At 50.2% G+C, this 27,824-nt stretch overlaps 1 protein-coding gene and 1 long non-coding RNA gene across 2 annotated transcripts; one reads left to right on the top strand and one right to left on the bottom strand.

Moving 5' to 3' along the window:
- Positions 1-1,297: 1,297 nt before the first annotated feature.
- Positions 1,298-11,739, bottom strand: LOC121440292. Its single transcript, XR_005973347.1, has 3 exons — positions 11,614-11,739; positions 1,657-1,810; positions 1,298-1,570 (listed from the first exon to the last, which is right to left on the bottom strand). It is a non-coding gene; the product is annotated as an uncharacterized LOC121440292 (long non-coding RNA).
- On the top strand, positions 11,639-26,165 carry LOC121440291 (plexin-B3-like). The gene is given in 35 exon segments (XM_041641073.1): positions 11,639-12,694; positions 13,103-13,282; positions 13,945-14,073; positions 14,164-14,264; positions 15,033-15,162; positions 15,280-15,436; positions 15,525-15,633; positions 15,714-15,828; positions 15,958-16,083; positions 16,169-16,285; positions 16,577-16,670; positions 16,757-16,926; positions 18,384-18,535; positions 18,752-18,857; positions 19,691-19,821; positions 20,037-20,151; positions 20,153-20,214; positions 20,313-20,508; positions 20,624-20,863; positions 20,952-21,113; positions 21,191-21,342; positions 21,430-21,530; positions 21,606-21,829; positions 21,983-22,161; positions 22,339-22,405; positions 22,798-23,125; positions 23,252-23,355; positions 23,452-23,548; positions 23,918-24,096; positions 24,241-24,401; positions 24,758-24,905; positions 25,075-25,139; positions 25,207-25,282; positions 25,412-25,486; positions 25,816-26,165. Coding segments are annotated over 35 exon segments (5,709 nt in total). The 3' UTR covers positions 25,921-26,165.
- The last annotated feature ends 1,659 nt before the right edge of the window (positions 26,166-27,824 follow it).

Below are 27,824 nucleotides of genomic sequence, written 5' to 3' on the forward strand. Positions count from 1 at the left end.
CGTTAGTGGTCAGTTGGAATGGGGCAAGGGGCACAGGTGGTTTTTCCTCTCCCAGCACAGATGTATGGGAACAGACATCCTGTTAATTGATGTCCTGTCCTAATCTATGGATATAAAGATCCTGTTTTGCAGCCAGGGACCCTGACCTTACTCTGCACTTACAGTCGTTCGTCAAAAGCTTTGTGAAATGACGTTACAGCAGATAAGCTGGGATCTTTCATAGGGGGAGTTGTCTTCTTCTGTGAATTACTGACATTCTAAGTTGGGCACATGTGCTGACTATGCAAACGGGAGGTTCTCATTAGAGCAGGCCAGCTGCGGGTTCCTTATCGCTTGGGGCCAGGTGGCTGACCGGCTGACCGCAGATATCTCGCCTGGCTTCTCCGCCCTTGTTTTCAAGTCGAACTTCCCTGCTCTAATTACTTGCGTTGCTCCAAAGTTTAAGCCTTGCAAAATGGCATTACTGCTGCTTAGTGAGTGGGGGTCTTTCATCTGGGTGCCAACCAAATAAGTTCTCTGTCATTTTTTAATCAGTAACTCAAGTAAAATCTTATCCTTCTCAAAGATCTCTGACAGTTTGATAGCTGAGAGGTTTTCCAAGATTACCTCACCAAATAAATTTTAAATCAAATTTCTCTCCTATACTGCTTTCCATGTGTCTAAAACTTCTGTTTTTACAAACCCAAGGAGTTCTCGTGAGTTCCAGGGAGCCAAATTAAAAAATCCATCTTAAACAGGTCAGATACCCCCTCAATTCCCTGGTCCAAAAAATTTTTTTTCCTTAATTTAACTTTGTTTTTTGTTCTACCAATACCTTAGGAACACCAGACAATTCCCATGCCACAGACATCGGTCAGAAGCAAAGAGACCAGCTATGACAGGATGTGACCAGCACCCAGCCTTCTCTTGCCCCCCCCCCCAAAGATGATGCCCACAATCAACCGGAAGCAGTCTTGAGAGTTCGCCGCCCCAGTTCCTTTGGGCTGTGGTGTCTGGTCTCCTCCTTTTTATTGTAAGGAAGACCTGGGAATGTTGTGCTTTCCTGTCGCTTTAAGGGACAAGCCACGCCCACCTCTTTTTTACCTCTGACCTCCACCGCCATCTCTCTCTCTCCTGTTTTCTCCCAGTGAACACAAGGGGCTTTGCCTCTCTCCTCCTTCTCTCTCTCTCTCTCTCTCTCTCTCTCTCTCTCTCTCTCTCTCTCTCTCTCTCTCTCTCTTCTCTCTCTCCCTTAATAAATATTTATGGGTATCTTTTGTGTCTATGTATCTGTTACCTGCCGCCACGCGGAGCATGCCCTCCCTTTGGTGGGAAACTGTAGCCGCTTGTCACATGTGGACCTACAACCATCTCTTCGGGGCTAGCAGCTGCCGCAAACATCTTAGGAATAAGACTCTGTGTACTTATTTCAGTTCCTTGAATAAGACACCAAGAACCTGGAAGCACTCAATTCAGACAGTGGGCATTGGTGCATTGGTAACATATTAGCCATTGTTATGGGTCCATGGGGAAGCAGAGCAACTTAGTGGCAAGATCATTTGACAGAGGAGGCTGCTCCCAGCATAGTGACCTAGAAGCAGAGAGAAATGGAGAATGGGACAGGAACAAGATACACCCTTCAAAGGCCCACCCGCCCACCCACTGCCAGTGACCTACTTCCTCCAACTAGACTCCGCCTACTCATCACCTTCCTGTAGAGGCATCCAGTAAATGGATCCATGGCTGGATTAATCCACTGCTGATGTCAGAGGTCTCATGATCCAATCCCCATTGTTCTGGTTTATTTTTGTCAACTTGATACAAGAGTCATCTAGGAAGAAGGAACTTCAATTAAGAACACACCTAAGACTGATGTGTGGGAGGGAGTGGTCCTGGTTTGTATAAAAAGTAAGCCATGGGGAACAATCATTTCTCCATTGTCGGGGGGCTAGTCTTGACAAAAATACCCTCTTCCAGAGTGGAGGCATGGAAAATTTTAAATATAGTAAAGAACACAAAGATGAACAGAAATAATAAATGCAGAAACATATAGGATAGTATCAGGAGGGAATTCCAGTGAGTACTGGAAATTCACCCGTGCTTAATTTCCAACTGGTTAATATACCCCTGACCCCAAAAGGTAGGAGTAAAACAAAAGACTGTATTAAGATACAATTGAAAGTCACGGACTACATTAATTGCTCATGCCCTTCACTCACACCCAAGACCAAACACTCTGTAGGCAAACCACACCCTGGGTGGAATCCCAAGTCATTTTCATAAGGGGAACTGGAACTTAGTTGGATCCTTAGACTTTTTTTTTTCTTTAGGTAGGAACCAACTACTTCCCTACTTCAGGAACAGGAGGTCTGAGCCTTGAGAGAGCAGAACTCTGATTTGCCCAGAGGTGGGACCTTTGTTTGAGTTAGGGGCGGCACAAGAACCTTGAATGAACTAAAAACAAGTCCCAAACTTTGACCTTTGGCCTCTTTGAACCTCCACACTCCATGATCTCTGCTTCTGTCTCTGCTTGAATTGCTGTGAAATACAATTGATGTTTTATTAAGTATGATGCTATGATTTGAAGCTAAAATGTATTCTGAGGGCTCTTGTTAAAGGTATGGCTGCCAGTTAATGGGTGTTCTAGTCTGCTTTTGTGCCCGTGATGAAACACCATGACCAAAGCAACTTGGGGAGGAAAGGGTTTATTTCAGCTTACACTTCCATGTTATACTTCAATGTTCACATTGTATTTCTTTTCCCCATTGAACATTGTATAAAGAAGTAAAGCAAGAAAAAGAAATCAAAGTTTAAATACCTGTAAGAGAATAGTTATTACTTGTAGCTTATATAATATATACATATATATATACACAGAAAACTACACAAACACACATACATATATTGTAGAACTTTAAGACAATTCTGAAGCCATTTCTGATAACTCTCAGTACTTCCCCTCCTCCCCTGGGAACCAAGGACATAACAGCTATGCATGGCTGTACTGAGATGTTGGGAACTTTCCATCTCCCTGAATAGGGGCATGATAACCTTTAGGTGTTGACTCAGTTACTGATGTTTTGACTTAGTCCCTGGGAAGGGGCAAAGTGACCCTCAGAAGTTTCCCTTTATCTCATCTGATCTGGCAACCACTCTCCAGCCAATTATTGGTAATAGCCATTTTAAATAAGCCAATGATAATAGTTAAAAAAACAACCCCCAGACACCCCTTCCTTCTGTGGTTTTTCCCTTTAAAAATAGCCTGTACCAGGGCTGGAGAGATGGCTCAGTGGTTAAGAACATTGCCTGCTCTTCCGAAGGTCCTGAGTTCAAATCCCAGCAATCACATGGTGGCTCACAACCATCTGTAATGAGGTCTAGTGCCCTCTTCTGGTCTGAAGGCATACACGTAGACAGAATATTGTATACATAATAAATAAAATGAATATTTAAAAAAAAATAGCCTGGGGGCTGGAGAGATGGCTCAGTGGTTAAGAGCATTGCCTGCTCTTCCAAAGGTCCTGAGTTCAATTCCCAGCAACCACATGGTGGCTCACAACCATCTATAAAGAGGTCTGGCGCCCTCTTCTGGCCTTCAGGCATACAGACAGAATATTGTATACATAATAAATAAATAAATAAATAAAATAGCCTGTACCAGACATTCAGGGTCTTCTAGCCTCCTGACTGCTGGAAGACCCTGTCATGACAGAATTAATAAAATCCTCATGCTTTTACATCAGCTGTGATGTGAGAGATGGTCTCTTAGGGTGACTCCTCCTCCTCGGTGATTGGACACTAGGGTCCAACAATATATCTAAAAGAATCCATAAAAAGTCCAGAATCTTGCTGGGCGGTGGTGGCGCACGCCTTTAATCCCAGCACTTGGGAGGCAGAGGCAGGTGGATCTCTGTGAGTTCGAGACCAGCCTGGTCTACAAGAGCTAGTTCCAGAACAGGCTCCAAAACCACAGAGAAACCCTGTCTCGAAAAACCAAAAAAAAAAAAAAAAAAAAAAAAAAAAAAAAAAAAAAAAAAAAAAGTTCAGAATCTTTTAAGATTTATTTTAAAAAAAAATTTAATGCATGAATGTTTTGCCTGTCAGCTCCAATCCATGTTAAAAAATTACAGCTTGGGGCTGGAGAGATGGCTCAGCGGTTGAGAGCACTGGCCGCTCTTCCAGAGGTCCTGAGTTCAATTTCCATCAACTACATGGTAACTCACAACCATCTGTAATGAGACCTGGCGCCCTCTCCTGGCATGCTTGCATACATGTAGGCAGAACACAGTATACATTAAATAAATGAATAAAAGAAAAAAATTACTTTTAAACCAAGCGGTGGTGGCGCATGCCTTTAATCCCAGCACTCAGAAGGCAGAGACAGGTGGATCTCTGTGAGTTCGAGGCCAGCCTGCTCTAGAGAGCTAGTTCCAAGACAGGCACCAAAGCTACAGAGAAACCCTGTTTCAAAAAATAAAAACAAAAAGCAAAAAACAAAACAAAAAAATAATGTCTTAAGGCTAGGAAGGCAGAGCAGGCAGATCTCTGTGAGTTCAAGACCAGCCTGGTCTACAAAGCAAGTACTAGGACAGCAAGGGCTGTTATACTGAGAAACCCTATCTTGAAAACAAAAACAAAAAATAATAGCTTGGGGATCCATCAAGGTGGCTGGCTCAGCAGGTGAACTTGCCTGGCAAACCTGATGACTTGAGTTCATTACCGGGAACCACACTGGAAACAGAGAACTCATTCCCAAACGTAGTTCTCTAACTTTTTTTTTTTTTTTTTGGTTTTTCAAGACAGGGTTTCTCTGTGGTTTTGGAGCCTGTCCTGGAACTAGCTCTTGTAGACCAGGCTGGTCTCGAACTCACAGAGATCCGCCTGCCTCTGTCTCCCAAGTGCTGGGATTAAAGGCGTGCGCCACCAACGCCCGGCCGTAGTTCTCTAACTTCCACATACACTCTGTGGTGTGTATGCTGTGGCACATGTCACCCATACACAGGACAACAACGATAACGACGATGATGATTAACTTAAAATTACATGGAAAATACATAGAAAAATTGGCCAAGTAGGCCAGGTGTGATAGTAGTCCCAGCAGTCTGGAGGCTAAAACGTTAGGATTAATTCAAGACCAGTCTAGAGGCTATATTAGAATACAGGGTGAGACTCTGTCTCAAACAAAACAAGACAAAATGCCAAAGCATACATACAGGGGCTGGGGATATAGCTCAGCAATAGATCACTTGCCTAGCATCCATGAGGGCCTGGGATCACATACAAAAATATATCAGAGAAACCCTGTCTCGAAAAACAAAACAAAACAAAATATATACACACACACACACACACATAGAAGCCAGGCAGTTGTAACACAGGTCTTTAATCCCAACACTCAGGAGGCAGAGACAGGAGGATCTCTGAGTTCGAGGTCTACAGAGTGAGTTCGAAGACAGCCAGGACTATACAGAGAAACCTTGTCTCTACTTCAAAAACCCAACACACATGCATGAGAACAATTAGGCTGACCAGACCCCTTTCCCCCATAGGGGCCTGGTGTACAAACAGCACACTCGTTTGGAGTGACCTGACCTTGGAGACAATCTTCTGAAGGCTCTTCGAGCTCTGACCTCAATGTCGCCTCCAATCTAGGCCCCAGACAGGTATTCGCTGTGCCCTAGGGAAGCCTCAGGTCTCCACGGCCAGGGGTCTCACTGTCCAGGCCATCACGTCCACCTGAATCATGCCTCAGAATAAGGAACATCGGATGGAGGCCCTACGTAAAGCCAAGTTCAAGCTCTCCGTGCTGCCAGAGGCAAGTGGTGTTATTAAGCCCCTTCCTCCCACTTTCTTGCCCTGGTCCTCCTCACTGAGTTCTTCTTTGTCTGTCTCTCTCAAAGAGGTGAGGCTTCACTAAACTGAATGTAGATTGATCTGAAGACACAGTCGCTGAGAAGTGACTCGTTCCTGATGGCCGAGGGGTCAGCTGCATCACCAATCCTGGTCCCACGGGCATTGGCGGGCCCCGCACTCCTCGGGGCTTCTACTGTGGTGCTACCCTCTACCCTACTAAATCACCTGTCATCTCAGTCCTCAGGAGGTGGAAGAATTAAGATGAGAGGTTCAGAGTCATCCTTGGCTAGACAGTGAGTTTCAGGCCATCCTGATCTATGTAAGATTCTGTCTCAAAAAAGAAAAAGAAACTAGTAGTCTAAGAAAGGCAACATAAATCCCAACAAGAAGCCAGGTAGTGGCACACTCCTTTAATCTGAGCACTCGGAAGGCAGAGGTAGGTGGATCTCTGAGTCTGAGGCCAGCCTGGTCTACAAAATGAATTCCAGGACAGCTGGGGTTGTTGCACAGCTTGTCTCAAACCAAATCGAACAAAACGACAATGAGAGAGAGAGAGAGAGAGAGAGAGAGAGAGAGAGAGAGAGAGAGAGAGAGAGAGAGAGAGAGAGAGAGAGAGAAAGAGAGAGAAATCCCAACTTAGTGTTTACATTCTCTGGTGTGGATTACTTTCTTCTGTGTCTTTCTTTCTCTTAACCCTAGTGCTTAAAATCCACATTAACATCTTTTCACAAACTCCATCTCTGCCAGGTAGATTAAAACGTACCTTTAATCCCAGCACTCAGGGAGCAGAAGCAGGAGGATTTCTGTGGATTAGAGGCCAACGTGGTCTACAGATTGTGTCCCAGACCAACAAAGGCTATGTAGTAAGACCCTTTTACAGAAAAAGTGTTAAATGTTGGGCCTAGAGAGAAGGCTCAGCAGTTAAGAGCACTGGCTGTTCTTGCAGAGGACCCAGGTTCTCTTCCCATCATCCACATGGCAGCTCACAACTGTCTGGAACTGTACTTTCAGGGGATCTGATGCCCTCTTCTGACCTCTTTAGGCACCAGACACAAATGTGGTGCACAGTTACACATGCAGACAAAACACCCATATACATAAAATACCTTTTTTTTTGATTTTTCTAGACAGGGTTTCTCTGTAGCTTTGGAGCCTGTCCTGGAACTAGCTCTTGTAGACCAGGCTGGTCTTGAATTCACAGAGATCCACCTGTCTCTGCCTCCTGAGTGCTGGGATTAAAGGCGTGCGCCACTGCCACCCACAAAATAAAATATTTTTTAAATGCCAAGTGCATTGGCTGTATTGAGGACACCATATCTGTGCAGTGGACGTGGGAGGGAGAGGCAGGAAGTCCATATCTCTTCTGACCAGTGAGTCCCTTGCCAGCAGCTAGAGACCCAGGCACACAGCCAGGAGATAGCACAAGACCAGTAGAGGCTGCCTCCCTACCTATAAATGAGTGGCATACAGCTGGTCTGTATATATAGATCAGGGTGACGCATCTGCAAAGGGTACTAGTAAGAGGGACAAGCCCTATGCAGGATTGTAGCAGCATAGTTCCTTTTGGGTAAAAGTCAACATAGGTCACTTATGTTACCAGCTGCAGCTGCTCCTGCAGGCTGTTTCCATTACAGAGACTGAGGCTGCTTGTCCATCCTTCCTCCTCCTTTTTCTTTTCTCCCTCCACCCCCCTCTTTTCTTTTTTCTGTTTTTTTGTTTTGTGTGTGTGTGTGTGTGTGTGTGTGTGTGTGTGAATAGGCTCTCACTGTATAGCTCTGACTGGCTAGGAACTTTCTTTCTTTTCTTATTTTTTTTTCAAGACAGAATTTCTCTGTGTAACAGCACTGACTGGGAACATTCTATATGAACCACCATCAGCATTTGTCACCCCAAAAGCCAAACTGTCATCCCATATCCAAAAGGCCTTATTAGCCATGTCCCCCTGTTTGTGGGTTGCTCCATCTTTCTTCGTCATCTCCATGCACTCTCTCTGTTGAGAAAGTACATCCCAGGGTAGAAGTCCTGAATTCTCCCGTCTTTGTCACCTGCACCTATTCAGTACCAGGCTTTCAAGATCCTATGTCTAGCCGGGCGGTGGTGGTGCACGCCTTTAATCCCAGCACTTGGGAGGCAGAGGCAGGTGGATCTCTGTGAGTTCAAGGCGAGCCTGGTCTACAAGAGCTAGTTCCAGAACAGGCTCCAAAGCTGCACAGAGAAACTTTCTCTTAAAAAAAAAAATCCTATGGTCCCCTAAACACATCTGCAATGCATTTGTTTCTTTCCATGTCTATAGCAGCAACCCTAATCCAGTCCTCCCCCCATACCAGGGCTCTAGGTTTGTACTTGATTAAATGCAAAGCTGTTGAGAAAGTCTGGGAAGGCAAGCTCAAGTTCTGGAGCTTAGCAGCTGTGACCATGACTTACTGACCTTTGCACCCTTGAAGTCCACCCTCTACCAATCTTATGCTCCAGTCAGGGGACAAATACAGAACAGGGGCATGTCATCCCTTTCTTTCCTGCTCTCTGCCTGCCAAAGTTCACAGTTCAAGACCACATGGCCATATGGATACAGGTTGGAACCCTGTAGATAACCCTCAGCTTTGTTACTTACTAGCCATGAAACTTCCCTTGCGCTGCTGCTCCCCCCCCCCCTCCATCTGTTGCCCGGAGGAAATGACCAAAGCTCTTTCTGGAGTTACTGGGAGGACAAAATGTGTTAATATCATTGGATATTTAGCAGTTTCTTTTTCTCTAGATGGATGGTCAATGGTCACTTCGTGGGAGGCTAGGAAATGCCCACCTTGGCAGTGACCTGGTCTTAGCAGCTCCAGTCAGGTCCCTATAGCCAGTCCTCTACTGCACCTGCTGAAGTCAGCAAAGGGGAGTAAAAGCCTGCCTTCTGTTGTTAGACAAAGGGGCGGATCAGAATGGGTTGGGCTCTCAGCCTGGGCTCACTGGGATGTGTTGGGCTGGTCACAGTTGCATTGTGGGGCAGGAGACTGGAGCTCCACTGAGACCGCTCCTGGGTAAGCAACTGCTCCTCAGAACATTGGTGGCCCACCAGGTAGGTAGGAGCTAGGGGCTGGTTTGGACACCATGTATAATGACACGCTTCAGGGCTGCTAAGGACAGGGAAAAGCCAGAATCTGTTAGCCTGACTAGCTAGAGTCAAGCAAAGGCCATCAGACACCAATCTGGCTCCACAGGGACACCTGTGTGATACCTGCAGGCATGGTATCTCCTAACAGGGCTTAGCACTGAAGCTAGAACAGAGAGAACCAGGACTTCTGACCCAAGATGAGAGAGCAGGCACTAGCCCAGAATGGGTGCAATATAAGGAGGCTGCCTGCTTGGCTCCCCACCCCCACAGCCAACCAACTGGTTCTGCCAGATGGCAACAGCCACCTGCCACTTCACCCGAAAGCTTGCTGCCACGTGACTGTGAGCTATAGGAGTAGCAAAACCCTTAAGCTGAGTAAATATGTCCCTGTACTGTGGGTCTTAAAGTTAGCTGCTCCCAAAGTTGCCTTACGAGAGCAGCAGGGGAGCCCCCTGCTACTGCCACTCCCTTCCCTCCTTCGGTGAAAGGTCCTCCCCAGGAGAAGCTTCCTGTCCCACGTCTGAAGCCAGGGCTCAATTCTGGCAAAGTCCCCTGTGGTCCCTCTGCCTCAGCCCTCCCATTCATCATCCTCTGCTGGCTTTCCCCTCTACCACACTGTAACTGGCACAATTTTGCCAGTCCAGGGGGTAGGGCTAGGTGGGGACAATCTTCTTTCAGGCCAGGAGGCGGGGGAGAAGGTCTTCTTCATGGGCTGTCTTTGTCATCGCCTCCTCTGCCTTAGCCTGGACAAAGGCAGGCATTGACAGCTGGAACTGGCACTTCATCCAGTACCAAGGCTACCGAGGCCAAGCCTGGCATTTCAGGGGCTCAGCGCCTTTGGCCCTGTGGTGGGGGCTTAAGGGCTACCCTGTGTTCTTTACAGGGACCCGGGGAAACTTGGGGGGTAGCACTGTGCATTGGCACAAGAGTTGTGGGCCACATGGGGAGAACTGACTCAAGGAAACCCTGTCCCTTTGTCTCTACATCCCAGGGGGTGTCTCCCTGGAGATGGGGAGTGGCAGGGAGCTCCCTGGCTAGAACAGTTCTAGTGGGGGTAAGAGCACCAGATAGTGGGTCCCTGGCCTGTGCCTCTGGACAGAGGGGGCATTGTTGGGGTGGAGGCAGGGCTGCCTTGGCCAGGCCACTATTGACAAAGCTCCCAGCTGTGGTGGAGCCTGGTCGCCAGGCCCTTGCCCCCTCCCCTGTCTCCTTCCTCCCCCAGGACCAGCATGAATGGGGCTGAGCCTCGACTGTATCCCTCCCACTCAGGACAATGACCCCCACAACCATCTTGTGCCCATCGCCACTACTCTGAAGCAGCTGATGTGAGGAGACCCCATTTCTGCACTCCGTAGTGGTGGTAAGTGTCTGGGTCCTGTGTCCCCAAAGATGTCACTGAGAGATGCAGAAAGGGATAAATTTGCCCAGGCTAGGCATAGGGCAGCCTTGCAGGGAGCTTTCATATCCTTTGCCTTCTTGGGTAACAACCTCATCTCCCCCATTACACACACTCAACTCTGTCACAGGTACACATAGACACTAGAGGAAATGGTCTTTCCTATCTGTGTTGTCAGGAACTGGGATCTTTCTGAATGGCAATATGTGGCTTCTGGCTGGCACATGCCCATGACTAGCTAGCTGAACAGATCCCAGCTCAGTTCAGGATATGCCACCAGCCCTGTCCCTCTTTCTGGAGCTCTACTCAGGGTCAAATCTGTCTGAATGTCACCTAGTTAGGCAGTTGGTCAATGACTGCTACTGCCTGCTATTGGGTTGGAGGGGACTTGGGAGCTGGTCCTTGCCCTCAGTGTCTTAGACTCAGGGTCCCCTCCACTCACAACTGGGGCTACTTCTGTCCTGTTTCCCTACTCCCTGTCCTCTACTTCAGTCAAGCTCTCTCTGACCTTTCTCTCATGGCTCTCCTCATCAGCACTCCTACACTGAGGACCCTGCTGGAGCTAGGGCTCCACAGACTCTAGCTGCTGGGGTCCTTCACTCTGGTACCCTGAGCTGACTCCTGGTGCCCCAGAGCTCCCCAGCACACTCCAGGTTGGCTGGAAGTTCTTCTGCCACCCCTACATGGGCCACCCAGTGGTGGTCAAAGGCCCTGTTCCTGTCCACCTGTTCGTTACTGTTTTGGGGACAGTGTACCTGGTTGCATCTTAACCAGAAGCCAAAGCTCTCATTGACTGTGTCATTGAGCTAGTTAAGGTCCTTCCATGCAGCTGATTCTGACTGCCTAGGATGGGTTTTCTCTTTATTCTCCATTGATGCATGATTGCCTGGCTCCTCTTCTCCCCATATTGCCTTTCTTTGTCTGGGTGACCATAGAGTTGCCCGGTAGATGTGGTTTTCTTCCCCCATGTCCCTCCCCTTTCCTGCCTCTCTGTCACTCAGAGTTCCTCTACCATGGCCACGTGGATTCTCAGGACTTGTCCCCTTTATACTTCACATGCCTATAAAGCAGAAGATAAAAGAATTCATTCCTTGTATACCCTCATCCCCATCCTGTCTCTTTCTCCAGATCTAGGACACTTTCTTTGTCCTTTCTGTCCTCTCCCTGACTGTCTCTCTCTGAGCCCCCCTCCTCCTCTATCCTCCCTCCCCCACAGCCTTTCTCTTTCCCAGTTTAGTTCTTATTCTCTCCCTTGCCTGCTTCTGTCTGTTGGGGAATGGAGTACCTTCAGCATTCTCCCATCAGGTCTCATGCTGACTGACTTCCTCCAGGTTCCTGTGATGGCTCCCTGGCCTCTCTTCACCCTCCACCTTCTGCTGCTGTTCCTGCTGCTGCTGCCCTTAACCAGAGCCCATCGCTTCTCTGTACCCAACACCAGCTTCAACCACCTGGTGCTGGCACCAGGCCAGGGCACACTCTACGTGGGTGCGGTGAATCATCTCTTCCAGCTCAGTCCTGAGCTGAAGATGGAGGCTGTGGCTGTCACTGGCCCTGTCATTGACAGTCCTGACTGCGTGCCTTTCCGTGACTTGGCTGAGTGCCCACAGGCCCAGCTCACTGATAATGCCAACCAACTCTTGCTGGTGAGCAGCAGGGCCAAAGAGCTGGTGGCTTGTGGGCAAGTGAGGCAAGGTGTATGTGAGAAGCGGAGCCTTGGGGATGTGGCTCAGGTGCTGTACCAGGCTGAAGACCCTGGTGATGGGCAGTTTGTGGCTGCCAATACCCCCGGAGTAACCACAGTGGGCCTAGTGGTGTCCTTGCCAGGCCAAGACCTCCTGCTGGTAGCCAGGGGCCTGGCAGGCAAGCTGTCAGCCGGGGTACCGCCCCTAACTGTGCGCCAGATGGCTGGGCCACAGCCTTTCTCCAGCGAAGGTCTGGGACGACTCGTGGTGGGAGACTTCTCAGACTATAACAATAGCTATGTGGGGGCTTTTTCTGATGCCCACTCTGCCTACTTTGTCTTCCGTCGCCGTGGGGCCCGGGCCCAGGCTGAGTATCGCTCCTATGTAGCTCGCGTCTGCCTTGGAGATGTCAACCTTTACTCCTATGTGGAAGTGCCCCTTGCCTGCCATGGCCAGGGCCTTATCCAAGCTGCCTTCCTTTCTCCGGACACATTGCTAGGTGCATTTGCAGCAGGCATAAGTCAGGCACAATCAGCCCTGTGTGCCTTTCCCTTAGCTGACCTGGACAAGAGTATGGAACAGGCCAGGCGACTTTGTTATACCACTGGTGGTCAGGGGCCCAGTGGCATGGAAGAAGCCACTGTGGAGTATGGTGTCACATCCCGCTGCGTTACTCTGCCTCCTGTGAGTGATGAGAGCCTGGCTCCCAAATATTGACAAGGGGTTCTGTCTTCACTTTCTGTTCCTTGCTCTGCCCTGCCAGCCCTCTTCCTCTGTGATATGGGACATGGGTGCTCTCCAGGAATAGCTCCTGGTTAACCTTTTAGCTAGGTATATCAATAGATATCAGAGGGCTTTGTCTCCAAGCTCCAACATGCTCTCAGCCTGTTTCTTTCTATCTCTCTTCCTCTGTGGGACAAATTGTGATGTTGTGATGCTTGGGGACCAGCCTTCCAGACCATACTGGCCAGGATGCTCTGGTCCCTGATTCCTCCCAACTCCTATCTTATTGACTATGGGATATTGTCTGCTCCCAGGGGAGGGCCTGCCCGCTGCTTCTGGGTATTGATTCTCTATACCTTGCCTATCCAGGACTCCCCTGAGTCATATCCCTGTGGTGATGAACACACCCCCAGCCCCATCGCAGGCCGTCAAGCCGTGGAGGCCCAGCCTCTACTACAGCTGGGCCAGCCCATCAGTGCAGTGGCTGCTCTCCAGGCAGATGGGCACACAATAGCCTTCTTGGGAGACACCCAGGGCCAGCTACATAAGGTGAGATCCTGACCCATGGGGGTGTTCTTGGATGACTTCTACACTTGCAGGCTGCGCCTGGCTTTGCTGCTTGTCCAGGTGGTCCTGCCATTTGTGGCTCGGGACACGCTCAGCTGTGTCCCACTGGTGGGTCAGAAGGCTTCATTGAACCTGGACATCTGGTAGGATCCACCTCCTGCTCTAGTCCCCCAGGCAACTGTGCCTTCTCTAACCAATGGGGTTGGTGCTGAACGTGAGTGGAGACGATATGTAAACAGGCCCAGAGGACCTGATGCTCAGAAGTAGCCTGGATTCAGGAGTCTCTCTAAAACAAACCCTGTTTCCCAGTGAACTTTTTGTCTCTATAGCTGCCTTCTTATGTGGCAGAATGGCCGGATATTCAAGAACCTCAGCCAGGGACCTTTTGCTGCCCCAGCCTTGTTAGTTCCTAAAGAGTGGCTTAACCTTGAGGGCCCTGAATGAGATAAAGTGGCATGGCTATATCTTGATGGCCTAGCAGGAGGGGCATCTGACTCTGGAGAACAGGCTACTTCCGGACAGTCTTTATGTTTCTATAAAGGAGACAGGAAAGCATGTGCCTTCAGTGGCCAGCATTAAGCCATCAAGAGAGCTGGCCTTGGCTTGGCAGAGCTGCCCAGTCCTATCTTTGCACTCCTGTCCAGGTCTTCCTTAACAGCTCCCAAGGCCAGATATACCATTCCCAGCAAGTGGGGTCCCCAGGCTCAGCCATCATGCCTGACCTGCTGGTAGACAGTAGTGGAGACCACCTCTATGTCCTGACTGCCCAGCAGGTAAGGCCTGTCTCTGAGGTTGAGTGGAATGTCTCTAAGTGACCTGAGCCTTTGTAACCCATCTTTATTTCTCCCTCACTGCCCATTCAGGTGGATCGGATTCTTGTGGCAGCCTGTCCTCAATTCCCCAACTGCTCCACCTGTCTCCAGGCTAAGGACCCATTGTGTGGCTGGTGCATCCTTCAAGGCAGGTAAGCATGAGCCCAGACTTGAACCAACAGGCGCTGGGAGTCAGGAAGCTGTCCACAGAAGCAACTGTAAAGTGTGCCAACTTGGCTCAGTGTTGCTGGGGTCCCTAATCCCATCTCAGTTCATTGGGTCACCATTCACCTCTCATTCTAGTAATCTTACCTCAGGCCAGGCCGCTGACACCCTTCCCAGGACCTGTGACTTGCTGCTGGTGTTCCTTGGTTCACTCCAGCTTTCCTCCATCCTGAGCTATCAGCCCAGAACTCATTTATGTAAACCTGAAATGTGGGCCAGGAATACAGCTCAGTTAGGAGAGTGTTTGCCTAGCACGCACAAAACTCTGGGTTCAACCCCTAGCACATATATGCTAGGCCTGGTGGTATATACCTATAATCCCAGCACTTGGGAGATAGAGGCAGGAAGATTAGAAATTCAAGGTCAGCTGGGTGGTGGCAGCGCAGAGGCAGAGGCAGGCAGATCTCTGTGAGGTGGAGGCCAGCCTGGTCTACAAGACTGAGTTCCAGGACAGGCTCCAAAGCTATACAGAGAAACCCTGTCTCAAAAAAAAAAAAAAAAAAAAAAAAAAAAGAAAAGAAAGGAAGGAAGTGTTTTCCTCTTACTCCCAGTTAAAGCTAAAGCCTGCACCCTGGCCATGAAGTCCTATGTTCCCTTCATGCCTCCTCCTTACTGTGCTCCAGCCAGCATCCTCCAAACCCCATGCCAGGAAGCCTGAGACTCACTTGGTGAACCAATGGGCTCCTGCCTGGCAGGTGTACTCGGAGGGGCGAGTGTGGACGGGCAGCCCAGCCAAACCAGTGGCTGTGGAGCTATGAAGACAACTACTGCCTTCGCATCCAGAGCCTGCTACCAGCCCAGCACCCACGCCAGGAACAGGGCCAGGTGAGGAGGCACTTACACTGCTGGTCTTTCAGCCAGTGTGGCCATTGTCTGTGGAAACACCATCTCAGCTGCTTCCTGTCCACTTGTACCACTCTGTTTCCCTCTCATGTGTCATAGGTCACTCTGTCTGTTCCCCGGCTGCCCACCCTGGCTATGGATGAATACTTCCATTGTTCTTTTGGGGACTATGACAGTCTTGCTCAGGTGGAAGGGCCCCATGTGGTCTGTGTCACCCCTCCTGGAGATCAGGTGCCACCTAACCCTCCAGGCTCAGGTGAGTGGACCTTTGAGTAGGGTACTAGGGTGGAACTGGAGCAGGCAGGAGCTACAAGACCTTCTCCGCCACCACTGTCCCCTTGCAGATCATGTCACCTTGCCTCTGGCCCTGATGTTTGAGGATGTGGTTGTAGCTGTCACCACCTTCTCCTTCTATGACTGCAGCGCCGTCCAGGCCTTGGAAGTGGCTGCCCCGTGAGTTCCTGGGTCTGACTCTTGATGGGTAAGGGTGGAAATCCCAGATGGTATACAGCCTGAGAGCCCTGCCCCTCCAGGTGTCGTACTTGTGTGGGCAGCCTGTGGCATTGCCACTGGTGCCCCCAGAGCAGCCGCTGTGTATATGGAGAGCACTGCCCAGAGGGTGAGAAGACTGTCTACAGTGCCCAGGAGGTTGGTATGACCAACATGCAAACTCTTTGCACCTGATCATCCCAGAACGCCACCCCAGCAGGACGGAATCAGACTCACCCAGGAGTGAGCCCATGCAATTTTGAAGGGCTAAGGCTGTCCTTTCCCTAGGTGGACATCCAGGTTCGTGGCCCAGGGGCTTGTCCCCAGGTTGAGGGCCTAGCAAGTCCTCAGTTGGTGCCCATGGGCTGGGAGAGCCATTTAGCCCTGCACATTCAGAACCTTCATTATTTCCGAGTGAGTAGTCAGGTGAATGAGGACATAAATGAGGGGAGAGTAGACAGTGTTTACAGCCTGACGTTATGGCATCTGCATCTTTCAGGGTCTGCCTGCCTTATACTACTGCTGGCTAGAGCTGCCGGGAAAACTGCAGAAGCTACCTGCCTCCCTAGAGGAAATATCCAGGGACTCTGGCCTCATTCATTGCCAGGCTCAGCAGGTAAAAGGCTGCTTGATGTCTTAGGCAGCCCCACTCCACTCAAACACACCCACACCCACACACCCCCCACCTCTGCTTAGTCCCTCTTCCTCTTACCTTTACTTACAAAAACCCACTCTGTGTTGGGTGCCCTGGGCATGTATCAGGGAGCAGAGTGACTGCAGCCTCTGTCTCTCTGCTTAGAGATATAGAGGACAATCATGCCCATTCTAAGGAGGTGCTCTGGACAAAGTAGGAGGCAGAGATGTCCCAAGCCGGGGAGTCAAGCCTGATCCTACCCTCTGTCCATAGTTCCACCTGTCTATGTCCCAGCGGGAGCTCCCAGTGCCCATCTATGTAACCAGAGGTGACATCCAGCGGCTGGACAATGCCCATGATCTTCATGGTGAGCCCTGAAGTGACAAGGCAGGTGGGGGGGCAGGATATGAGACTCATGGGCAGTGGCTCAACATGTTGCCCCACTTTCCCCAGTGACTCTGTATGACTGTACCGTGGGTCACCCTGACTGCAGCCATTGCCAGGCAGCCAATGGAAGCCTAAGCTGTCTGTGGTGTGGTGATGGCCAACCTTCCTGCCGCTATGGGCCACTGTGCCCACCAGATGCTGTGGAACAGATATGCCCTACACCCACCATTGATGTGGTGAGACTCTCCCCTCTGTAGCTCCTGGCTTCCACTCCCCAAGGTCCCTGCCTCCACTGTCCAATACTCCCCCATGTCAAGCTGCTTGCCTTGGACTCTCCCCCTTTTGTCTAAATAAGACAGAACTAAACCAAATACAACTATATACAATAGTAACAAATAATAAATATAACAAACAATATTGAGAACAAAAGTTTTGCTAAACATTCTATTTCAATGAGTCTAAATAATGTAGAGAGTAACTACAATTATATAATCTTTAACTCCGTCAAAGATCTGAGAAGGGAATTAATATTACTTAACAAACGAGAGATATCCAAAATGTACAACAAATGACAGAGACAACTGACTACCTGGGTAATCATCCAAAGTCTCGTTTGCAATGTTGAGTCAACCAACTTTGGCTAAGGCCTAACATAACTGACATACCATTATTAAAGGCAAGGAACTTTCTTAGAACTATCCTACCCTGTCTTGGCAAGATAAGACAATCCTGTTTTATCCACTTATGGATATTTTGTATCTTTGTCAGTAGTTGAGGTATGTGCTTTTCTTAACCCAAAGGCCAGTTCTGCCAAGAAGACAAGCTCCCAGTGGAGTGTCTTTGGTGTTCAACGTTCTCTCTCGGGAGTAGAGTGGTGTCGTCAGGAGTGATTGTGTCTCGTTGGCACAGAATTTTAGGTTAGATTAGAGGCCATTTTCTACAGCTCTTTGAAGAGGCTGAAGATTATACTATCTATACTAAATATAATCTCTATGTATCTAAAAGACCTGATTAATTTTCAATACCTATCTAACTTGAAGACTAAGAGAATAAACAACTGTGAAATATATGAAGACAATGATCTTCAACTGTAAACAATGTCATTACATATCAAATGTAAACAATGTTATTATATAAATAATATCAGAGGTAGAAATGTACATTGTAATATGGTAAATGTATCAATACAATATAGACAAAGTTATAAGCATACTCTTATACAAAAATAGAGGTAGGAACACTCACATTCAATATTTAATATATCAATATACAAGAAACAGTACCAATACAATTTTCTAAAAACAGTAATTCACAAATACCAATCATCCCATCAAACCAGTTAATCCCCCTTTTTTTTCCCACCTTGGGCGCCAAACTGTAATCGGCGTAATAGCCAGGCTAACTTAATATGAAACAGCAAATTTTAATGAAGGGATAGCTTACAACACCAGGGATCCAGCGGTGATCAGGAAATACAAAAAAAGAGAGCAGCGGGGTTCATGCCCACCAGATTTATATGTAAACATTAGCCCAAGGTGAACACGCCCCCTAATGGGCTGGGCTATCCCTACAGGACTCCCAGTACCTAGTAGTTTGGTCTAGACATTTTCCAGTAGTTGGCTGACTGGGCACCACCCCTGCAGAGTGGGCCGTGGGTATGGGGTATCCTATCTACCATCCTTCTCTGCTACAGATTGAACCCCTGACTGGTCCCCCAGAAGGTGGCTTGGCTATCACCATCCTAGGTTCCAACCTGGGCCAGGCCTTTCATGATGTGCAAAATGCTGTGACTGTGGCTGGCCAGCCCTGCAACCCTGACCCTTCTCTCTACCGCATCTCTGCTCGGTGAGGCGCTTCAACAGGTTGGGGAGGGTAGGGATGCTCTCCGGAGTAGGTCTTCAGAAACTGGTTACCCAGAGAGAGGGGAGGCTTGCAGTCAAGACATGTGAGGGCCTAAGTCAGAGCACAAAAAGGAAATTAAAGGTAGAGGAAGAGCAGGCCAGGCAGCCCCTGACCGGCTCCCCCAGGGCCTGAACCAGCAACTGGACCTTGATTCACCAGGATTGTGTGTATAACATCTCCTGCTCCCAATGGCACTGCTGGGCCTGTCCAAGTCACCATTAAGAGTCGTCCTCCTGGCATCTCAACCCAGCACTTTGTCTACCAGGTCAGTAACTCCCCTAAGATGGTCCTAATATGGTGGGGAGAAGGACTATGTATAGATGTCAAACTAGGGGCTGGAGAGATATCTCAGAGATTAAGAGCACTGGCTGCTCTTCTAGAGGTCATGAGTTCAATTTCAAAAAAACCACATGATGGCTCACAACCACCTATAATGAGATACACACGTCTTCTGGTGTGCAGGCATATATGCAGGCAGAACACTGTATACATAGTAAATACATCTTTTTTAAAAAGATGTCAAACGAGATCCAAGAGCAGCAGGAAGTGCTGCTGCTGTGTCCAAGAAGGAAACTGCATGATCTCAGTGGAGAGCAAGCTGGGAGCAGTGTTGTGATGACAGGGACACTGTCCCTGTCAGCTGTCCAGGAGGCAGGTAGGCAGAGCGGAAGCAAGAACAGCAGACGCCCAGGGTGAAGGGCACGCAAAACTTGTTGCAGCCCTGGAAGAGGATGTGGAGAAAGTAGGGATACCCCCAGATGCTAGCCTGAGCCCTTGGCACATGGTTGGACTACTGTGGAGTAGAAAGCCCAGGGTGAACGTATGAGGGTTAGAGCAAGTTTTGCTGAAGTACCCCAAGTTGGTGACTGGATCCTAGATCTTAGAACTTGTGAACTGCCTCAAGAGGGAGAAGGTGATGGCAAAGGCAGGGGCATACAGGAGGGGAGATAGCCTAGGCAGAAAAGGCGGAAGAAGAGCATAGCACTTCAAGAAGTAGGGTACAGTCAACTGAAGCCCCTGACTCAAGAAACCAATAAGTCAAAGTTGGGAGCCTTGAGGATGGGCCTTGTGTCTACCCCAACCTACTCTGTTCCCCAGGACCCTGTCCTGCTGAGCCTGAGTCCTCAGTGGGGCCCCCAGTCAGGGGGCACCCAGCTCACCATCCATGGGCAGTATCTCCAGACAGGAGGCAACGTCAGTGCCTTTGTGGGTGACCAACCTTGCCTCATGTAAGTATCCAACCCAGGTCACCTGCTCCAGGCCTGACCACTGTCAAGTGGAGGATCGTCCTATACGATGGGGCAGTGGATTCAAGGCTTTGTAGAAATTTTAAAAGAAGTGGTACTAGTAACCTCTGCCCCTGCTGAGGGAAGTGGTTCTCTTCCTGAAGGATTGGGCCAGGTCTAGGGCTGAGCCCAAAGTGAGAATATCCCTTCCCCTGCAGCCAGGAGCCTGTGTGTCCTGAAGCCATCATATGCCACACCATGCCCCAAGCAGAGCCAGGAGAAGCAGCAGTTCTTGTGATTTTTGGCCATGTTGAGCGCAAACTGCTCGCCACCCCCATTTCGATATACTGCCAATCCCCAGCTGGTGGCAGCAGAGCCTAGTGTCAGCTTCCGGGGGTGAGTACTTACCCATCCGGCAGTGAACTAGAAAGAGAGGGTATTAGGGTTGAGCTACTCCAGATCCTCTCAACTCTCTGACTTGTATCCTGGCACAGGGGTGGACGACTGATTCGAGTCAGGGGTATAGGCCTAGATGCTGTGTGGCAGCCCTTGCTGTCTGTGTGGCTGGAGGATGAGGACCAGGTAAAGGCTTTGGGGGTTCAGGGCCAGGATGTAAACCCAAGGAGGAGCTGTGGTGCCCCTGCTGCCGATCCTCAGGCTTGTATCCAGCTTGAGAGTGGTGTGCTACAGGTGAGTCCCCTACCACTGCAAGCAGAGAATAGGGTCAACCCCAGGGAATGCTTGGGGAGGGGACGGGGAGGGGGTACCAAGACCACTCACTGATCTGTATCCCCTGCCCCTCCAGTGCTCTACCCTGTGCTCTGTCAACTCATCTAGCCTCCTCCTGTGCCACAGTCCAGCGGTGCCAGACGGGGCCCTCCCAAAGCGGGTCTTCTTTGCCCTAGACAACATGCAAGTAGACTTTGCCAGTGCTAGTGGGGGCCAGGGCTTTCTGTACCAGCCTAACCCTCGCCTGGTTCCACTCAGTCATGACGGACTTACTCACCCCTACCGCCTCAAGCCAGGCCACATCTTGGATGTGGAGGTAGGTGTGCCACTGCCTGGGCACTCACCATCCTGAGGAGGATGGGGGTGGGAGTCCTACAAGCTCAGGCTTCTGCTATGTGTCCCAGGGCGAGGGCCTCAACCTGGGGATCAGCAAGGAGGAGGTGCGGGTGCACATTGGGGATGGAGAGTGCCTGGTGAAGACGCTGACACTTACTCACTTGTACTGTGAGCCACCCCACCTCGCCCCTCAGCCGACCAATGGTTCAGGCACCCTGCCGCAGTTTGTGGTGAGTGTGAGTCCATCCCTGGTGGACTAGCAGTGTGCTGTGCAGCAGGCCCATGCTCAGGAGCTCTGCTCCCCCAGGTACAGATGGGCAATGTGCGCCTGGCTCTGGGCCCTGTCCAGTACGAAGTAGAGCCCACGATGTCCACCTTCCCTGTGGAGGCCCAGGTAGGCCTGAGCCTGGGTGCTACTGTGCTGATTGCCGCAGTGCTCCTCCTCACACTCATGTACAGGTAAGGCTGCTTCCTCTCCAGCACATGGCATGTCCCGGGCCAGACGTCTCTCTGGGCCTGTGGCTGATGCCTGATCTCTGGATCCAGGCACAAGAGCAAGCAGGCCCTGAGAGACTATCAGAAGGTGCTGGTGCAGCTGGAGAACCTGGAGACTGGTGTGGGTGACCAGTGTCGCAAGGAGTTCACAGGTGTGTGGGGGTACAGGTGGGAGGACAGGGCATCCACCAGGCCTGAACCCACATCTTGATGGGTCTGGCCTGCAGACCTGATGACTGAGATGACAGACCTCACCAGTGACCTAGAGGCCAGTGGGATACCCTTTCTGGATTACCGGACATATGCTGAGCGTGCCTTCTTCCCTGGTCATGGAGGCTGCCCACTGCAGCCGGGGCTTGAAGGGCCCGGGGAAGAGGGTTGCCGTGCCACCGTGTGCCAGGGCCTCACACAGCTCTCCAATTTGCTCAACAGCAAGCTCTTCCTTCTCACAGTGAGAACCACATGGATGGTGGGGACCACAGGGCAAGGGAGTCTCAGCTGGTAGGGAGGTGGGGCTGGGGATTGCCAGACTCCAGTAAAGACCTAACTACAGAAATAGGGAGGGTATGGGGTTTTGTGGAGTGAATGCCAACTCCCTGTCTAGCTCATCCACACTCTGGAGGAGCAGCCAAGCTTCTCCCAGAGAGATCGCTGCCATGTGGCTTCACTGCTGTCCCTGGCTCTGCACAGCAAGCTTGAGTACTTGACCGACATCATGAGAACTCTGCTTTGCGACCTAGCAGCCCATTATGTACACAAGAACCCCAAGCTCATGTTACGCAGGTTGGCTTTGAACTGGGTATGGGGGCAGGGGCAGGGGCAGGGGTTCACCTCTGACCCATTCCCAATATATACTGAGTGGGATCTGGCCCTGAGATTGGGAGCCAGGAACTCCGGGAGTAGGGTCAGAGAGGATTTTAGGATTATCCTCACCAAGGCCCTGGGGTCTTCTTCACACAGGACGGAGACAATGGTAGAGAAGCTGCTCACTAACTGGCTATCCATCTGTCTCTATGCCTTCTTAAAGGTGAGCGGTGCTTTTAACATTCCTTCCCAGCACTTAAGAACTTCTGTCTGCTTATGGTCTCTATAACTGCCACCCAAATCCCCCAAGGCCCCCAGCTGAGACTTGGGGTGGCCATCAGATAAAGGTCAGGTCATGGGATCCTTTTCTCTGCTCAGTGGATCCATGAGAGTGCTGGATAAGGGAAGGCATTGTATTCCTTCTCCAGCTGACTGTTGAGCAGGGACAAAAAGGGCTTGGGGCCCAGCTCAGGGGCCTGGTTAGCTTTCTGGCCTTTGCTTAGATCCTTGCTATAGGCTGTTAACTGCCTCTCCCAGGGCCACTATGCCCTCTGCTGGCCTTTGCTGGGTCCACTGGCCCTGTGGCTAATGTCTGGCACATCTTCATGGTTGTAGGAAGTGGCTGGTGAGCCACTGTACATGCTCTTCCGAGCCATCAAGTACCAGGTGGACAAGGGCCCTGTGGACGCTGTGACAGGCAAAGCAAAACGGACTCTGAATGACAGCCACCTGCTACGAGAGGATGTGGAGTTCCGGCCTTTAACCCTTATGGCACTAGTGGGACCTGGGACTTGTGGGGCAGCAGAGAGCAGCGAGGTGCAGCGAATGCCAGCCCGGGTGCTTGACACAGACACCATAACCCAAGTCAAGGAGAAGATGTTAGATCAAGTCTACAAGGGAACCCCCTTCTCCCAGAGGCCTTCGGTGCACTCCCTAGACCTTGGTGAGAAAGCCAACTGTACTCCCTGCTTACCCCTTGCTTCTAGCACACCTGCAGTTGCTCAGCCACTGCTAATGAGGAACTCAGGAAGCAGGCTGTGGGCTTATGGGCTTCTCTGAGTCCCTCTAGAGTGGCGCTCAGGACTAGCTGGTCACCTAACCCTGTCGGATGAGGACTTGACCTCTGTGACTCAAAACCACTGGAAGAGACTCAACACCCTGCAACACTACAAGGTGCGGGTGGGCAGCACCGACAGGGTGGAGGGGCAGGGGCTGTCTCCAGAATTAACATGTGCAGGGCGCCCCTTTGCTCTCATTCCCCACCTGCAGGTTCCAGATGGAGCAACAGTAGTGCTTATTCCTCAGCTGCACAATTGTGGTACTGTCTCCCAGAGACTGGGCCAGACGGGCTGCCCCTCTGGAGAGAGTGAGTTCCTTGGTCCAGACATGCCCATCTGCTAGGACTACCAGCAGTGCTGGAGTGGTCCAGGGTTAGAGTCACTAGAGTACCAGGCTGAGCAGCAGAAATCCTGGCCATGCTATGTGCTTCACTTGGGTTTCCCACCCCTTCTTGCCAGGGGGATAGTCAAATCTCTAGGCTTAACCAAGGTGTGGAAATTCTGGATGCATGGGATGTCAGGATGAGCAACTTCCTGAGCAACCTCTCCCTTGTCCCTCGCCTTCTCCCCCCTTGCTCTTTCCTTACTCCATTACAAGAGAAGTATGGGCTCCATCATCATAGGTTGCATATTGAGGGCAGGAGCATTGGACTGAGATCAAACTTCTGTGCTCTTAGACACCCCCATGCTGGAAGATGGTGAGGAGGGTGGTGTTCGGCTCTGGCACCTGGTGAAAGCCACTGAGGAGCCAGAAGGGGCCAAAGTGCGGCGCAGCAGCCTCCGGGAACGAGAACGAGAACGGGCACGAGCCAAGGCCATTCCAGAAATTTATCTCACCCGTTTACTTTCAATGAAGGTTGGTGCTGCCAGGGGAGTCTAGCAATGGAGCAGAGTTGACAAGGAATTGTGACTGACTTGAGGAGGAAGTGTGGTTCTGATGGAGCAGGGGTTAGCCCCCTTCACACCCTGCCTTCACATGATCCTCATGACATGCCTGCAGGGAACCTTGCAGAAATTTGTGGATGACACCTTCCAGGCCATTCTTAGTGTGAACCGGCCTGTGCCTATTGCTGTTAAGTACCTATTTGACTTCCTGGATGAGCTGGCAGAGAAACATGGCATAGAAGATCCAGAGACCCTGCATATTTGGAAGACAAACAGGTACCTTTCCTGCTGACCTCTCTCCTTCCCACTGTATGGGTGGTCTACTGAATTTCAGAGGGACATGTCCTCATCATGACAGAGTAGCAAGTCCAAGACAGAAACTCGGACTTCACAGCATCACCCTGAGTTTCTGCTCTCACTCTCCAGCCTGGACTACTAATAGGAAGGTCCAAGCTCAGGCTCATGTGCCATGAGGATAGCTTCCCATGGAAAACAGAGCCTAAGTTCCCTGCTACCTAGGTCCCCAGCTCCAAGACAGACATCTATGTGGAGGAGTGGGGAGCTGAAGTACGAGGGGAGGAGGCCACAATGGCAGGCCAGGCCTCATCTCCACACCTGACCTATACCTCCAGCCTACTGCTGCGATTCTGGGTGAATGCCTTGAAGAACCCCCAGCTCATTTTTGATGTGCGGGTGTCAGACAACGAGGATGCCATCTTGGCTGTCATTGCACAGACCTTCATCGACTCCTGCATGGTCTCGGAGCATAAAGTGGGCCGGGTGAGGGCATAAGCAGGGCACCAGAGGCAAATAGAAGAAAAGTTTGGGGGGAAAACCCAGTGCAGAGACTGGGTGCTGTGAGGGATGGCATCGTAGAGATAGGAGATGGTGGTGCAGGTTGTTCTCCTACCTCCCCATTTACACCTCTCACCTCCTCTATTCGGAGCAGGATTCCCCAGTGAACAAACTCCTCTATGCCCGGGAGATCCCTCGCTACAAGCAGATGGTGGAGAAGTAGGTATCGGAGCCTTTGGGGCTGGGGATCAGGGATACAGGCTCTTAACCCTGCTGACTTCTCCAGGTACTATGCGGACATTCATCAGAGCTCTCCAGCAAGCTATCAGGAGATGAATTCAGCTCTGGCTGAACTCTCTGGGGTGAGGCTTGGCTCAGGGGACCTAGTCCTCCACATTTAGGGGGAGAATAACTGGCAGAGTAGGAGTGGAGAGCCTTGGGTCTTGAGGTCTGAGATAAGAGACTCACTGCCCCCAACATACTACCCATAGAACTACACCTCTGCTCCCCACTGTCTGGAGGCTCTTCGAGAACTTTACAACCACATCCACAGGTATTATGACCAGGTGAGGCCAGAGCACCCTTGAGGGAAAGAGGGCAGGCATTTGGAGGAGGTGTAGCTAAGACAATGACCCACAGAATCTCCCTGATGGGAGGATAGGTTTGGGGGTGGCCCAATCCAAATAAAGGGAACGAAGGGAACAATCCTGTGCTGAAAAGGGCCCAGTCTGGGAAGTAGTCTTGGCTTCCACCAGGGCCTCCCTGGACAGGTCTCCAGGAGAGTTCCTACTTTATCACCCCGACCCTTGTTGAGATGGAGAAAGGACTAGAAAGGCCCTGGGCTGATGGGCAGGGGAGTGGGATTTCAAGCAGGTACACTCTATTGCCCTGACAGATTATCAGTGCCCTGGAGGAGGACCCCATGGCCCAGAAGATGCAGCTGGCTTGCCGCCTGCAGCAAATCGCTGCCCTGGTGGAGAACACAGTGACTGACCTGTGAATGAGGGCCACAGTGGTCACCCGAGACCTGCCAACTTATAGAACAGTGAGCAGGATCCACCAACAAAGTGCTGTATGACCCTGACCAAGCAGTGACTGAGGAGGGGTCAGCAAGACTATATGGAGTGCCTACTGCCGCGCACCTGGCTTCTTTCTAATTTATAATTATCTCTGCTTTCTTTTCCTCTGTATTTAATTGCTTGCTGGAAAATCACATCTGGAAATAAAATAGAAACACATCTTTAAAAGAAAAAAAAAACAGTTCCAATCTGCCACCCCTGCCTTTTCCTGCCAAGTGTGAACTCTCAGTACCCCCTGGGCTGAGGTGAGAGAGATGAGCGAGGGTTGTGGGAGAACCACCATATCCCCACTTTCTAGATCTAGGATGTTACTTCTCCCAATAGCAGGGTTTACTCCCCAGACACACCCAGGCTCTGCAAGGGCTTCTCTACAAGCCTTTCTTCTATTCACTTTTGCCCTTGGTGCAATGGCTGTAATCTGCCATTCTTGGGGAAAGAAGTAATTAAGCCTTCCATACTTTGCTCTGTCTCTCCTTTCCTGACCTCTCAGGCCCTGCAGAAAGGCTGTCCTCTCCATCTATGCCAGCCCCATCCATACCAGTTCTCTCTCTCTCTCTCTCTCTCTCTCTCTCTCTCTCTCTCTCTCTCTCTCTCTCTCTCTCTCTCTTCTTTTCTTTTCTTTTCTTTTCTTTCTCTTTTGGTTTTTCGAAACAGGGTTTCTCAGTAACTATGGAGCCAGTCCTGGAACTCACTCTGTAGACCAGGCTGGCCTCGAACTCACAGAGATCCACCTGCTTCTACCTCTCGTGTGCTGGGATTAAAGGCGTGTGCCACCACTACCTGGTCAGTTCTTTCTTTTTATAGGACACTGGACAACGTGTCTATCTTGGGATAAGCATTAACACTGCCAAGCCCCCTCCACTTCCTTCAGAAGTTTCTGGTAGCCCTCCTAGCTCCACTTTTGCCCTTTATTCTCATCTAGAAGCAATTAGAGTGGACTCTCTCCCTCTCAAACTGTTTTTTTTAATGTTATGTATGTGGATGTTTTGCTTGTATGTATGACTATACATCCTTTGTATGTCTGGTATCCAGGAAGGCCAGAAGAGGGTGTCAGATCCTCTGGGAGCTGAAATTACAGACATGTGAGCTATCATGTGACTTCTGGGAATTGAACCTGGACAATAGTAGACAGTATTCTTAACCACTAAGCCATCTCTCCAACCCATTTTTGTTTTTAAAGATAAGGTCTCACATATCTCAGGCTGGCCTTGAATTTGCTATGTATCTGGGGATGACCCTGATTTTCTGATCCTCCTGAGTACTGAGATTACAGGCACATTTCACAACTGGTTTATGAAGGGCTGGGGATCAATCCCAGGGCTTCATACAAACTGGGGATCACTCTATCAACTGAATAGACTCTCCCAAGTCCCAGAATGGGGTTTCTAAAGCACAAAAGTACTTGCCCACTTTGCTGGAACTCCCCCAGCAACAACTATAGACTCCAAATAAGGATCTCACTTGTTTCTCCAGGTACTAGCATTTTGTAGCATGCCAGCATATAGCGCTGTCCAGTGTGCCCTGTATGTTTCTGGGGACTTAATGCTTTCTGGTACTTCAGGAGACACAGGATCCCCCGGTTACCAGGCAGCTTATGGTCAACAACTGCAGGGTTTTTGTTCTCCTGGTAGATGTGGCAAAGCTGGCTGGCCCATGGCAGGTACCTGCAAATTTGGTGGAGAAAGTCATTGTAGTAGAGAGGTGAACAGGCCTGCTTTTTGTCCCGCCCAGCTCCTGCACGGCTAGCTTAGCCCCGGAAATAATAACACGGAAACTGTATTCTTTTAAACACTGTCTGGCCCATTAGTTCTAGCGTCTTATCGGC

This window comes from Microtus oregoni, unplaced genomic scaffold, assembly GCF_018167655.1.
Source record: "Microtus oregoni isolate MIOR12 unplaced genomic scaffold, Mior012 000067F_001, whole genome shotgun sequence".
NCBI lineage: Eukaryota > Metazoa > Chordata > Mammalia > Rodentia > Cricetidae > Microtus > Microtus oregoni.